Source organism: Gekko japonicus, unplaced genomic scaffold, assembly GCF_001447785.1.
Source record: "Gekko japonicus isolate JY-2015 unplaced genomic scaffold, Gekko_japonicus_V1.1 scaffold2540, whole genome shotgun sequence".
NCBI classification, from domain to species: Eukaryota; Metazoa; Chordata; class Lepidosauria; order Squamata; family Gekkonidae; genus Gekko; species Gekko japonicus.
This window is the reverse complement of record NW_015172083.1, coordinates 10,533-24,898: the sequence shown is the minus strand read 5'-3', so window position 1 is coordinate 24,898 and position 14,366 is coordinate 10,533. Positions and strand designations below refer to the sequence as shown.

General features: G+C 45.3%; 1 protein-coding gene across 1 annotated transcript in view; it reads right to left on the bottom strand.

Moving 5' to 3' along the window:
* The window catches only part of SH3RF3 (SH3 domain containing ring finger 3), a 56,901-nt gene extending 42,828 nt beyond the window's left edge, over nucleotides 1-14,073 (bottom strand). The window contains 1 exon segment of the mRNA XM_015420890.1: nucleotides 13,675-14,073. Coding sequence (XP_015276376.1) covers nucleotides 13,675-14,073 — 399 coding nt within the window.
* Nucleotides 14,074-14,366: the final 293 nt, after the last annotated feature.

Here is a 14,366-nt window from a genome sequence, read left to right as displayed (position 1 = left end):
ATTTACACAGAGTGAGGCAATACAGTTAATAAAATGGGACATTCAATAAACAATGTATTAGGATTGTAGAAGTCTGGAACCAACCAGAAATCTAAAAGACAGAACGGAAGCAAGGCATATTAATATAACACATTAAGCAGTGCAAAAATGCATAATAGGATCCTACTTACAGTAAGCTATACACAGCATTATAGATCACAATCCCTAATCCAAGTTAAGTTTTGTGAACCGTTTTGTAAAGTGCAACCTTATTACCTGTGCAGAAAAGCCCTCTTGAATAATGCTGTTTCCTGTTGTTTCTTGGCCCCAGGCAGGCAGGGGTGGGGAGAGGCAGGGAGGAAGCAACTTACCCTCCCTCTTCTCCTGCCTCCTCCTGGCTGAATGAGGGTCGGAAGCGGGGTGGCCGGAAGCAGGGGGCGGGGCTTCGTCATGTGCCCCACCCCCCGTGCCTCACCCGGGGGAAACTGTGATCCCCCGCGATCCCCCCCGAAATGACCTCTGGATGTACTCAACTGAGGTTACCTATTACATATGGGAAATTCAATTGGACTTTGTATGTGATAGCTAATACCTTAAATTGAGCTCAGTAATTGATGGGCAGCCAGTGAAGTGCCTGCAGAATAGGAGTAATGTGAGTGATTCATCCAGCTCCCAATACCCAAGCTGCAGACTTCTGCACCAACTGGAGTTTCCAAATTGATTTTGACTGGAGACCAATGTACAGTGCACTACAATAGTTTAGTCTTGATGTTATTGTAACATGGATCCAGGTGGCCAGATCAGCCATCTCAAGGTGAGAGGCCATCTTTCAGGCTAGGCTGCGTTGGAAGAAAGCCTTGCTTGCAGCTGCATTAACTTGCTTCTCCAGTAATAACATTGGGTCCAGTGCAACCCCAAAGCTCTTAACTGAGTCAGCAAGGGTCAGCTGAACTCCATCACAAGTGGGGAGCACAGTGTCCTTCAAAATTTCTGCCTTCCCAACCAGCATTACTTCTGTATTTTCAGGGTTTAGTTTCAATTTGTTCACTTTTAGCCAGTTAACCACAGCAGCCAGGCAGTTATTCAGGACCTCTACTGCATCACCAGGAGATCTGGATAAAGGTAAACAGAGCTGGGTGTCATCTGCACACTGATGACAACCAACCCCAAAGCTACGAATGATCTGTTCTAAGGGCTTTACATAGAGACCGAAAAGCATGGGGGACGGAATTGTGCCCTGTGGAATTCCACAAGATGGGTCCCACAATGATGATTTCCAGCAGCATTCCTTTAAATCCAATCTGTAAGGAATTATTTCAACCAGATTAACACGCACCTCTGTCTTTTCAGGGTTTAGATCAAGGTGGGCAGCCGTGTTGGTCTGAAGCAATACAACTATGATACGTAATTCCATTTCATCGTCTGACGAAGTACGCACACACATGAAAGCTCACCTCTTGGATAAAAACTTGTTGGTCTTAAAGGTGCCATTGGACTCTAACTTTGGGTTATTTTCAGGGTTTAGTTTCAATTTGTTCACTTTTAGCCAGTTAACCACAGCAGCCAGGCAGTTATTCAGGACCTCTACTGCATCACCAGGAGATCTGGATAGAAGTAAACAGAGCTGTGTGCCATCTGCACACTGATGACAACCAACCCCAAAGCTACGGATGATCTGTTCTAAGGGCTTTACATAGAGACTGAAAAGCATGGGGGACGGAATTGTGCCCCGTGGAATTCCACAAGATGGGTCCTACAATGATGATTTCCAGCAGCATTCCTTTAAATCCAATCTGTAAGGAATTATTTCAACCAGATTAACAGATTATTTCAACCAGCATCCTGCTACCTACTTCTACCTCCAAGTGCTTCAACAAGATGGTACGGTCTACTGTATCAAAGGCTGTAGATAAGTCCAATAAGAGCAACAAAGAGGCATGTCCTCTTTGGACATCAAAGGAAAACTTTGATGCACCTAGTTAGGAATCCTCTCGCCCAAATACCAATGCACTTCACAGAAAAGAACAGAAAGTCATTGAATGCACGTGGCCTTGAATTGTAGCCACAGAGCTCCTCATTTCTAGCTACCTAATATATTTGTCATTTATTTATATTTCTTTCCCATATGACTCCCAGTATTCACAAAGACTAGGATGAGAAACAACGGTTTTACAGCCAATCCTTTTTTTGTTGCATATCGCTTGTACAGAAAGTTTGATCATATGAACTATGGGCGAAAGGTGCTCCCAGATCTTGCTCACCTTCCTTAGTAGCTTCACTTGACTCCCCCCCCAAAAAAAAAGCTGGTAGAGGGAGTTGGGTGAATGCTGTACATAAGGTACTGGAGGCTGCAGTGAGGAGGAAGGATCAGACAGTGGTGAAAGTAAACTCACATGGGTCAGAAGCAATGCTCCCTCTAAGCTGTGGAGTCTTGTGAGCAAAAATTTTACTTTGTGAGCTGCTGGCATTAAAGTTGTGCGTGAGTGATTTGGCTACTGCATACATTAGTTTGCTCTGGAGCCATCCTTCCTGAGCCAAGACAAAAATGTGTGAACCGGAGGCTAGAAAACTATGAGCTAGCTCACACTAACTCAGCTTAGAGGGAACACTGGTCAGAAGAGAGTGCTAGCAAGAAAGTGACCAAAGTCACGGCTTCAGCTCTCCCAAGACAGGGCGATTCTGCCTTGGCTTTTCCATCCATTGTTTTACAAAAGCCACGTTGGAATAGAAATTCCCCTTTGCATTGCATGCCATTTTCACTTTCTTTGATCATTGGATTTTACGGTACCCTCTACACCGCATGCTGCTTTAGCTTTCTTTGACCATCAGGTTTTATGAGTACCTTCTGCATAGATTTATGGTTGTTCAGGGGTGACTTCGCAGTCAGTAGGGCGCTGCCCCGGGGTATTTGAATGAGGTTTTGAGCTGCGCCTTTGGTCAAACAACGGAGGGAAAAGCCAATGCAGAATCGCCCACAGACAGTACTGGTGAGAAACTGAAGTTACTTTCACCCCTAGAATCCTGCAAAATCACTTCCAACTCCTTGTTCAACCACTGGAGCCCCCTGAAAATGGAAATGATGGACAAGGAGGTCCCATGGTTTCTTTCCCTCAGTGCAGAACCATGGCATTTTGTCCACAAGCTTCTTCCAACCCCATGAGCATTTCCCGGGTTGCAAAAGAGAAGAGGGGAAGGACTGTGCCCATGGTTCACGGAATTTAATACATACTTTACTTAATTTCGTTATTTTCAAAAAACCACTCATATCAAAAACAAACAAGAACATTGTTCACAATAGGGAACTACAGTTCATATAGGCTTGCCAAGTCCCCCCGCCCCAGAGGCCTATTCCCCGCCGCCGGTGGATCGGGCCCCGGGGGAACTCCACCCCCAAAGCACGTCACCTGGAAGTTTCCTTCGGATGGTCATGGCCCCGCCCCCAGCGTGCCCGGCATGGTCGCGTCAGTTCCGGGTAATATGGTTGCGGTGCACGTGCGCACGCCCAGAGCAGCACTGGAGTCCCCCGCTCCAGTGCCGCTCGGACTTGGGAACCCTAGGTTCATAGGACTAATACTTAATAACAAATTACATTTTGCTGATATAAGAACAAATTTCTTGCTTGCCAACATGCCTTATGTTATGTTATTTGTTTAGTAAAGAAATGACTTGCAAAAAGGAAAACCAAAATGTTTTGTTCCTGCCTTCCTTTTACCTCCTACTTTCACATCAACTTTCTTCCTCCCTTTCCAACCCAAATCCTGGAGAATTACCAGCATTTTCCAGACTGCAGCTGCCTTTCAGGTTTTTGTGGGTGCCATGGAGGTTCTGTTACTTGTGCTATCAGTGTGATCAGTTCACACTTGCATGTCCGTCCGTCCCCCCTCGTCATGGGCTGATTCTGCATCAGTTTTTCCCTCAGTTGTTTTACCAAACCCACTTTGGAAGATAAATTCCTCTCTGCATTGTATGCTGTTTTCACTTCCTTTGATCATCAGATTTTATTGTACCTTCTGCATAGGTTTATGGCCATTTTATGGCCATTCAGGGGTGACTTTGCAGTCAGTACGGCATTGCCACAAGGTATCTGAGGCCCCAACCACACGGGAGGTTTTGCTCCACAAGAGGGACGGATCGGGGGCGCATCAAACGGGCGCGATCGCACCGCAACATCTGGGAAGCAGAGCGCACCCATCCCCAATCTGTCCTTTCCGGGGGAAACCGCGCATAAAAAAAAACCCTAGAAAAGAGTACTACCTACCTGAAAATCCGCAGCAAGGGCGGCCGTGGGATCGCCAGCGCCCCCGTCTCCCACAGCATGCGAGGCTCCTGGCCAAACTGCGCATGCGCACACATGCACAGCCGGCTGCCTCACTCTCCATTCCGTGGCTTCCCCCCCAGCATCTGATTGTGCCGGAAAGCAACTGTGCGGCGACTCGGGGGATCTGTCTGATCCCACCGCCGCGCGTCTCTTTTGGTGCGGCTCAAAAAAGCCAAAAAAGCCCCCCTTTGGCCCTGCCCCCCCCCCCCCCGTGTGACCGGTGCCTGAATGTGGTTTTCAGCTGTATTTTCCACTCCCAGTTGAGAAAATGTGGAGCAAATGCTAGATGCAGAATCACCCATGGTTCTGTTGGTTCATGTTCTCCCCAAGGATTGATTTTCTGCTTTTCTCCCCCTTTTTTGATGCATGTGCTGAAGCTTTGGAGCATTTCAGCATCCTCAAAGGGGCTGCACAATCCCTGTTAAAGTAAATTCCACACCCGCCATTCTCCAACTGAGGGTCGTTCTTAGTGTATGTGTCTCACCCCTTGTTGGTTGCCTCTTTTCCCGTCTGTGGGTGGTCTCTCTGATAGGCTCCCCACCTCCCATTTTTTAAAAAATTCCTTTACCTGCCTTGTGTCAGGTACACAGCTCCGGTGGCATACCTAGCATATCCGACACCAGGAGCGGATCCTTTTTTAACACCCCCTTCCTCCATATGACAAAATTGTTCAGGTCATGGTTCAAGTGGGCTTACTCCCAATGAACTCACTGGGGCTTACACTCGAGTAAGCATGCATGGAGAGGGGCGCTTCCAGGATGAGCCTGCCCTGGTCTCCAGCACCTGTGCTGTTTCTTGGAGAGGCTCCATAAAAGCCCCCTTCCTCATGTCACTCTGCCAAGTTGCCAACTTCACACATTGCGGCTGATCTCCCAAGAGAAGCTCTACATTTATGCACACAAACACCCACCCCTCTGGATGGGTCTTTGCCCAAATGATTTTCTTTCATGCTTTCATGATGGCCAAGGGCTCCGGGCTTTTGACAAGAGATAGTGCCACTGAACACCTTGAAATTTGCTGCCGCCAATGCATGCATAAAATAGATTGGGCTGCAGAGAAAAAAATGGGCAATGATTGGGTACTGGTGTTGGGCCTCCCAATGGGACTGATTGTTTGATTAAGCGCAGGTACCTTCCAGCACTGAAACGTTTCAGAGCTGGCACATGCAAATATATTTCAGGGCAGGTTTCCACGAGGCAGAAAAAATGTTGTGATTCCGAGCAAGAGGCTATCTTGCAAATTCATTCCGCAATGGAGGGGGAAAGTATGGGAAAAACTAGTTTAGGAAACAATGAGTAAAAAACGATGAAAGACCGGGACAGCATGAGAATGTTAACGAAGTTGTCTGGACACAAGAAAAACCCCCGGTAACATCAGAGAATGAAAATGGAACACTAAGGCTGCAGTCACACACACTAAATAATCCACTTTCAGTGCACTTTCCACCTGGATTTTTACTGTGCGAACGGGCAAAATCCAGTTGGAAAGTGCACTGAAAGTGGATTATTTAGTGTGTGTAACCGCAGCCTTAGGCAATCTGGAAAACGCCACCATTTATCCACCCTTTCTCCTCCAATTCCCACATTGTCTTTTCTCCCTCCACTGGCCAAATCACTATCCCAAATGTTCTGCTGCCCTCCTCCTTGACTTTCTCTATTGTAGCTGGTGTAGGGGAAGGTAGCCTTAACAGGCTGTCCAGTTACTTTCTTCCAGTTTTAGCCAAAGCAGTAAGGAGACAGGGTCTTGTAGACCCTCAGTCGTTCTTGGAACCAAGGAGGGCTGAGTACACTCACCCATCTTTCATCTTCAAAGTGATGAAGAAGGATTCAAAATGGAGGAATACTGGAGTTAAGGAAATGGTGGATGGGAAGACTCCAAGGAGACTACCAGCAGCAACTTGTTTTGATTGAGCAGGAGATAAGCTGTCAGAGATATTATCCGGTGGCATGAGAGAACTGTGCAAGTGCACCCTCTAGCATTGTGGTCATTTAGAGTTTTGAGGTGTTGAGGGAGTGAGGGATATGCTGATCCTCTTGCCAACTGTTTTCTACAATAATAGAGATCTCTGCCATTTGCTCTCCCTCTTCAGTTGGGAACCACCATGGGGTGCTGCGTATGGAAACCCACTTGACAATATGGGAAGTGATCAGCTGCAAGTTCCCTTGAGTTTAAGGCAGGCCGGATACTTTATACATAAATAATAAATGTCAAACAGCAGTAGCAGCCTGCATTTCCAAATGGGTCTCCGGTTTTCTTATTGTCCAGTAGGGATCCCTACAAAAAAACCATGCTAAATAACTTTTAAAAAATCTTCTTGCAGATTCTGGAAGTCATTTTTGATGAAAAATGAAATCCATGATTAAAGTGATAAAATATCACCAAAAGTCTATAATTATTGAAAGAAAAATTGGTATTAGATAAGCAGTTATGAAAGACTATGTTCTGACTTTAAACACTACTTGCCACATTCAATAATAAATGCCTTTTTTAAAGGCACAGGATGCAGATTTGTGTCTATATATACATACATACAGTAAACTGTACTGCTCTAATTGTAATTTTACTGTTAATAATTTATATTGGAGTTATTGATCGTTTTTAGATGTACTGTATTAATTTTTACTGGTTTTTAGTTGTTGTAAGCCGCCCTGAGCCGCTTCGGCGGGAGGGCGGGATAAAAATCTAATTAATAAATAAAAATAAAAAATAAACATACACACACAAACACACATTTAATTCTCTCTAAGAAGAGAGAGAAATGTGCCGATATCCAGTTCAGTATGCCACTCTCTGGAAATATCTAAACTAGAAAACAGGCTAATGGCCCTTGAGATTCATGCTACTCATTTCTGTCAAATTCACTGACTCCATAAAACAATGGGTCATGCCATCACTCCCAGCCTTAATGTTCTTAGAAATAACGTGGAAGCACTTAATTCACAGTAGTGCTACCATGTATTGGCAAGAAAGAGCTACAGCCAAGATCAAGTGGTCTCATCAAATGTTAATTACCAAAGTGGGAGGTAAAATATCCAATGGCTCCAGAATGCTTTTCCTTTAATGGTGTAATATATTAAAAAGACCCAACCCTACACACACACACACAGATAAACATAATTACAGCTGCAGATGGTCCCCCACTAACTCCTTGTCTACTGCAGAAGGTGATGAACATCAATCTCTTGCTCTAGATTTACCTTGCCTATAAATGAATAAGCCATCTGTGCCACTGTTAACTCTCTCTTAGCCTAGATAGTGTGAGGGGTTGGAGAGTGAGCCTCATTCAGATCTTTTGCTTTAATACTGGGAGAAAGAGAGAGTCATAGTCATGGCTCAGGGATGTCCAGGAACAAATGCTCCATGAAACTGGAAAATGGGGAGGATACAGACTGCAGTACTCATACCAAAGAGCTCTTTAGTCTCTGCCAGCTAAGAATATCTAGCCTTTAGTGTGCACCGTCAAGAGCACTCCCAGTTTTTGCTGCAACAGGAATGCACAGCTAACTCTTTGAAATGACTACTATTAATTGACTTCCATGTGAGACGAGCAAATTACTTACATGTGCATGTTTACTAAACACTGCAGAATTCAGTGCAATGTAGCTGTAAGTAAACGTGCATACAACTGTAATCTTAAAATGTGGACGGGCATTGTGCCATTTACTACGTGAACCAGATGGTCTACGCTTAGTTAGATGGAACAGTTCCACACGGTGGAATGCTAAAAACACAGGTGTACTCCCTAACTAATGTGGCTACAAACACTGGTGCAGAACTGATGGAGCAGTGCTGCCCATAAACCTAGCTTCCTATGGCACTGAAACTGTCTGACTTCTGGACGCTTCCCGTTCTTATAATGCTATAGTGCCAAGTAAGAAGATGCTACTTTAATGATCCAAGCACAGTCTTATTCATTATGGTTCCGCTGGCTACTGCTGTGGCACCTACAGGTAGCACAACGAACACCACTGCTTTAATCTAACTTGCTTGAGTCTCTATGTCCAGTTGATAAATCAGTACATTCCTATTCCCATTTCTGTTTTGAGTTCTCTGTTTTAGCAACTAACACCAGTACAGTCCTAGGGCAGACTCAGACATTCAAAAAAGCTGTCCATGCAACTATCCCTGTGGATGTATACACAGAGAACACATATTTGTGTCCTGGTCTTTTCAGCTATCTTGTCATGGCTACATGGAGTAATTCGGCAAACTTGGAGGAACCACCAGTTCCGCAGGAAAAAAAAACACCCAGTCTTGTAAAAATAAATTTGGCAGTAACTTCTCCAAATGTGAACACTGACATCTGTGTATATGCAAATGTCAAGAAAATTTCCTAAACTTCAGACAGCATGTTGAGTTGCCCTAACGATCCAAATGTTGTGCAAAAATTGTGGTGGTGATGGCAACCAGCAGCAGGTGAGGAGGAGCTGCCTTCCCCAATGGGCTTTCTCTGCCTTGCCTTCCATGTCCTGTCTGCTTTTTCACTTACCTCACCATGCCTGTGGGGCCACAGAAGCAAGTGGGCAGGTGTGGAGAGGGAGGCCAGAGTGGGTGGGAGACGTGCTGATGGGTGGAGCAGGCACTTGGGGGAGGGAACAAGCAGGCACTTGGGGGAGAGGAAGCAGAAGGGAGCGGGTGGATGGGAGGGAGGTGGAGAGAAGCCAGAGAAGGAGAGGGTAGGTGGGGAACGGGGTTTTTCCCCCTCCTCTCCAATGTTCCCTCTAAGCTGTGGAGTCCTGTGAGCAAAAATTCTACTTTGTGAGCTACCGGCATTAAAATTGTGAGCAGGTAATTTGGCTGCTGCATAAATTAGTGTGTTCTGGAGCCATCCTTCCTGAGCTGAGACAAAAATGTGTGAGCCGGAGGCTAAAAAACTGTGAGCTAGCTCACACTATCTCAGCTTAGAGGGAACACTGCTCCTCTCAATACCCTGTAGATCCCCACTTGTTTTTCCATAATGAGAAAGGAGGGCGAGGAAATAGAAAGCAGAGTCGAGAGAATGTGATTTCTGTCTTCCACCCAATTAGCTTGGTTTGCGGGATGTGTTCAGATCGGCACTCTTGTACCTTACAGTCTCCACCTGAATGTACAGCTGGGCACAAACTGGATTAATTGAACGGAGAAGCTTTATAATGTATGAAAACAGTACTGAATGCTTCCGGGATAGTGCTGGTGAGAAATCACTAACACAGTTTTGGCATGTTATAGGTACATATAAATCCACCCCTACTTTCCAATAAATGTGGTTACGATCAGGCTGGTTTTGTGTGTTGAAAAGTGGGCTTAATAAGATGCAAAAATAACTTATGGGCTCCCATGAAACAACTGAATATGATTAACCTTACCCATAAAAGCACTGTTTCTTTGGAGTCAAAACAGAGTATGGAACGGGTTCTGTCCAAATTTAGCACCAGAAGCGATTTCAGAGGTGTCTCTTCCCCGACTGCCAGGCACAGACATAAAGCTAAACTTTTGTCTTTGGCACCTTTCTGTTTTAAACATAAATAACATGCTTTTTATCTCTAGTCTCTCAATGTCATACCGCAATCCGCAACGTTAAGACAATTTTGCTTGGATTTGCTTTCTGTTGTCTAGGAATTGGGACTCCCAGCCCCAGCTCCCTTTTACATGAGAAAAATCACTTAGAAGGGCTTGGCGTATTTTATGTTGCTGACACTTTATGGAGTCCTGAGGACACGGCATAAAGGTTGTTTGTTTTCAAAATAGGTACCCTTCCCCTGAGAATCAAGTGTTCGCTCTTTCTTAGTGTGAGACAACTGGCTCTCTGTTCAGAGCTGGAATTTGTGTGAAGCCCATACAATACGCAGTGGCCTCGCATCCTTTCGTTGCTGCTCAGATTATATGGTGGGCTGCAGAAGACCATCCTTCATTATTTATGAGATGCATCTTTGGTCAGAAAGAGCTGGGGATTTGGAGCAGGCTGACCTCTGACCTCTCCAAATAGCAAGGAAGAATAATTCATGAGGGGTGCAAATGGAGGGAGGATGAGCCACCTGAGGCCTCAGCAAGATTAGTGAGTCAGGAGGGACCTCCCTCATCTCTGCAGGGCGGCTCACTTGTGCACAGCTCTGTTGCTAACCTAGCAGCTAATCTCACTTTGGCTCAGTTTTATCACTGGCGCGCAGCCTTAGTACAGTCCCAATACAAATCAATTTTATTGGCCTGTTAGAGCCCCCTGTATGACAGAAGAACACATTTCAGAAGGGCCATTTTAAAAAATGTTTAATGGGTGGCATGCGGAGTGCATGCATCAACCATGCCAGATGCAAATTCTTTTGAAAGGGAGCACAGTGCTTATTTTTACACACACACACGCAGAGTTGCTGTCGCAATACTCCACTAGAGACTATGATTGTGTACTATCATCTTCCTGAATATGGAGACTGTAATGTGATGTGGTATTACTTCAAAGCGTCGCAGACAATGGAAAGGTTTCTAAGGCCACCCCTTATTTACAACTACTTTCAGAGTAGCGTTAAGAGATCTGTATGCTTACCATTAACTAACTCCTGAGATTGCACCACTTATGAAAATGACAAAGCAAACCTTGCAGTCCAACAGCTATCACAGCAGTATCTCTAAATGCATCCCTTGTATGAGACTATATACTGTGGCGATACATCTGCAACGGTAAACATATTGTGCGAGTTTCTTCTTGACAGATAAGTATCTTCTAACGCTATACGGTTTCAAAGAGTGTTCTTGTACAAGGATCCTTCAATAAATACACACAAACAGGAAACAAACATGTTTTTCAAATGTTTTGACAGAGCCACAGGTTCAGGCCTCAAACGAGCGCCTTTTCCACTCTGCGGCTGGTCACCCACCACCTACCTCTATCCAACATCCTTTCGGCTTCCACCAACCTGACCTCTCTTTCTATTCATCTTGCTAAGCAAGACCACACCCAACATATAAAAGGGGACTTATTTTAATGTTTCTCTCAAAAAGTGGCTCCTGAAATTTTTAAACTGAAGCGAGCTGTACGGTTTGCCATGTAGTGTGTACATACTGCTGCTGAAACGGGATGGGGTGCTGAAAGCCAATTTGAGCATGGACGACCCCTTTCGCATGGCTAGTGGGGGTTCATTGGACTGTGGCCAGCGTGCTCACCTCCATGAGCTGGATTCACAACCACACTATTTTGAACTAGTCATAGGAATAAATAGAGCACAGAAGTCCGTGGTGCTATTAGAGCATTACGAATACCCCAGTGTTTCCCAGCTACTTTCTGAAGGGCAGGCAGGGAATACTCCCGTATGAAGGAAAGGAGGGCACAGATTAAAGGATTCTGTTCTTCCTGGCAGATACCCATGTTAGCTAACACTAAATTTGTAGCCTGGCAGAGGCATTAGATTTCATCATACATTTCCAGGTTCCCATTATAAAGCTTTCTGGAGCCTGTGAAAGTCTTTTCCCATTCTCCTGCCCATGTATGTCGGATTAATAGCCAAGTGCCAGATTTCAGCCCACAGATGAGAACTGCTTACATCGGTGTTCAACTATGTCTTTGAAAGGTTCTCAGAGAAGCTGTTTTGTCCTTTGCTTGGGGTTCACTTATTCAGTGCAAGACCCACAAACCATACAGACTAACAGGCAAGAAACCATGTTGCTTGTTGCGTTACTCTCTCCCATCCACAGATCTCAACACAATACTCACCTACAGCTAGAAAGGAGGTTTCCACACTGCTATTATTCTACAGAATGTGCAAAACAGAATTTTCCCGAAGGGCATTTTTATAAAGGGAATAGTGTTCTAGTTCTGATGTCCTGCAGAAATGTTCTGGATCATCGTACTGCATTGTTTGTTTTTAATATCTGTAATCAGGGGTCATTTCCTGCAGGAGCGCACAGCCTCCTGTGCGAGGAGGACAGATCTGCACGTCCCCCCCCCCAATAGAAAGTGATCCAAAACAGTCCAGTGGCACCTGAGTGGTGGGTGCTGCCTTCTGACACACTTCCGGTGATGTCAGGGGATGTGGCACATGCAAATGAGTCATGCTAATGAGTCATGCTAATGAGTTCCTGCACCTCTTTTTCTACGAAATGACCCCTGTCTGTAATTTGCCTTGACTCTTTACAGGAAAGGTAGACTATAAGTGAAGTAAGTAAGTAAATGAGCAAACTAGCTAACAAACAACCCACTATGCTGGATCCCTCAGCTTGCCATTCAAAAACTTTGGGTGTCTATATGGCTATGTGCGTGTGTCAAATGATTTACTGGTATTTGCAATATTATATGTTTCCAAAGGGCACAGGACTTCTATAACATGCCAACATTTACAGCATCGAAAGTCTTGAAAATAAGGGCTCATGAGAGAAACCATGTCAAATCTTTCTACAGAACTGATATTAAACTTGAATAATGGTATCTCCTCAAGAAGGTTACAGCAGAATAATAGACAAACAGATACACTACAGAATAGCAACATATTGCCTGCAAGGTACCATGCAAGTCCTCTCTCCCATATCAGGCTGCGATCACACACGCCTTTGGATCCGACATAGGTGCGAATGCCTGATGGATCTAAAGGGAGCGATCAGACAGCAACATCTGGGACGTGTCCCGCAGTCATCGCCAACCTGTCCTGCTTTGCCGCAGAAGCGGAGTTCAAAGACACCGGGGAAAGTCCGGCTTTAATGGGTTCTGATGGGCCACGGACGGACTTTACCCTGTCTGATCGCGCAAGCACACTCGCATACCATCAGGATGGTCTGATCACGCCATCCTGGCTCAGTACCATCCCCCCCCCTTCTTCGCAGTATGCGCATCATCGCATACTCCATAGGGGGCCCTCAGTGCGGAGGTGCGATTTGTTTGTGCGCATGGGAAACAAACGCCCCAAAATCCCATGACTCAGCTGCAGTTGCGTCTGATCACACAGGGACAGGCTGAGCCCACAGCTACAAAGGGAGGTGTGATCTTGCAACTGCATGTCAAATTCCTCGGGAGGAAATAGCCTTGCTTCCGCTCCACTTCAACTGGCGCATGTGACCGCAGCCTCATTTTGTCTACATCAAGGTCAGCTGTGTTCCATACTTTCTTCTAAGGCACCCAGTGACAGAATTTTGCTCTGGTTTGGTTCCATTGGATGTAAGATCACAAACGTGACCTCTTAGCAATCTAAGCCACAGCTCACCATAAAAACACAAGAAGAGCCCTGCTGGATCAGACCAGTGGTCCACCTAGTCCAGCATCTTGTCTCAAACAATGACCAACCAGTTCCTCTGAAGGTCCAACAACAGGGCGTACATGCCGAGGCCTTCCCCTGATCTGTTTTAGGTGACTGCCAAAGCCCACGACTAAGTTAATTTTAAGTGGTTTGTTCCTTATGTTTAATTTATTCACAGTTTACCTGTACTGGAGCACTGGATGAGAGATGAGCCACATCTCCAATTCTGGCAGCAGCACGGGGGTCGCTGGAGCTTATCAGAACAGGGGCGCTAATCTCCATGGAATGCCTGTTATTCAAGGCCTGGGAGGATTTGTGTGTCATACTGAGAGCCGTGAAGGAGTGGCGCTTCTTGGTGTTCTTCTTGCCGTCAATATGCCGCTGAATGGCACTGACTGCTCCGGCACTGTTCAAGGTACAGCAATGGGCTGTATTTACTGCCAGGTTAATGTCAGCAGGCAAAGAGGCATCACTGCCGGATGCAGCAGCTAGACTGGTCTTGTCCGTCTCTATAAGCTGTTTAGCTGATTCGTTGAGCTAAATGAAAATAAATAAATAAAAAAGAAGGGAAGAAGTGGGCATTACAGCGCTGTTATGTCTTCCTAGAGTTCACATTCTATGCTCAGATGACAGCTATAGCGACTTTAGCAACACAGTCCTAAGACTAGGCCAATCTTCCTTGCGTTGAATATTTCGCAGACTTGCAGAGCAGAGGACTGAAGTGCACTAAGACTGAATAAAAATACTTTTCGTGTTATAACTTGGACACATAGAATGATTCCAGCATGTTATTTCAATGGACAACTGCACAAAGTTAATGCATAAAACTCATTCCTTGATAACTCTGTGATGAGTGTGAAATCCCACGGAGAATT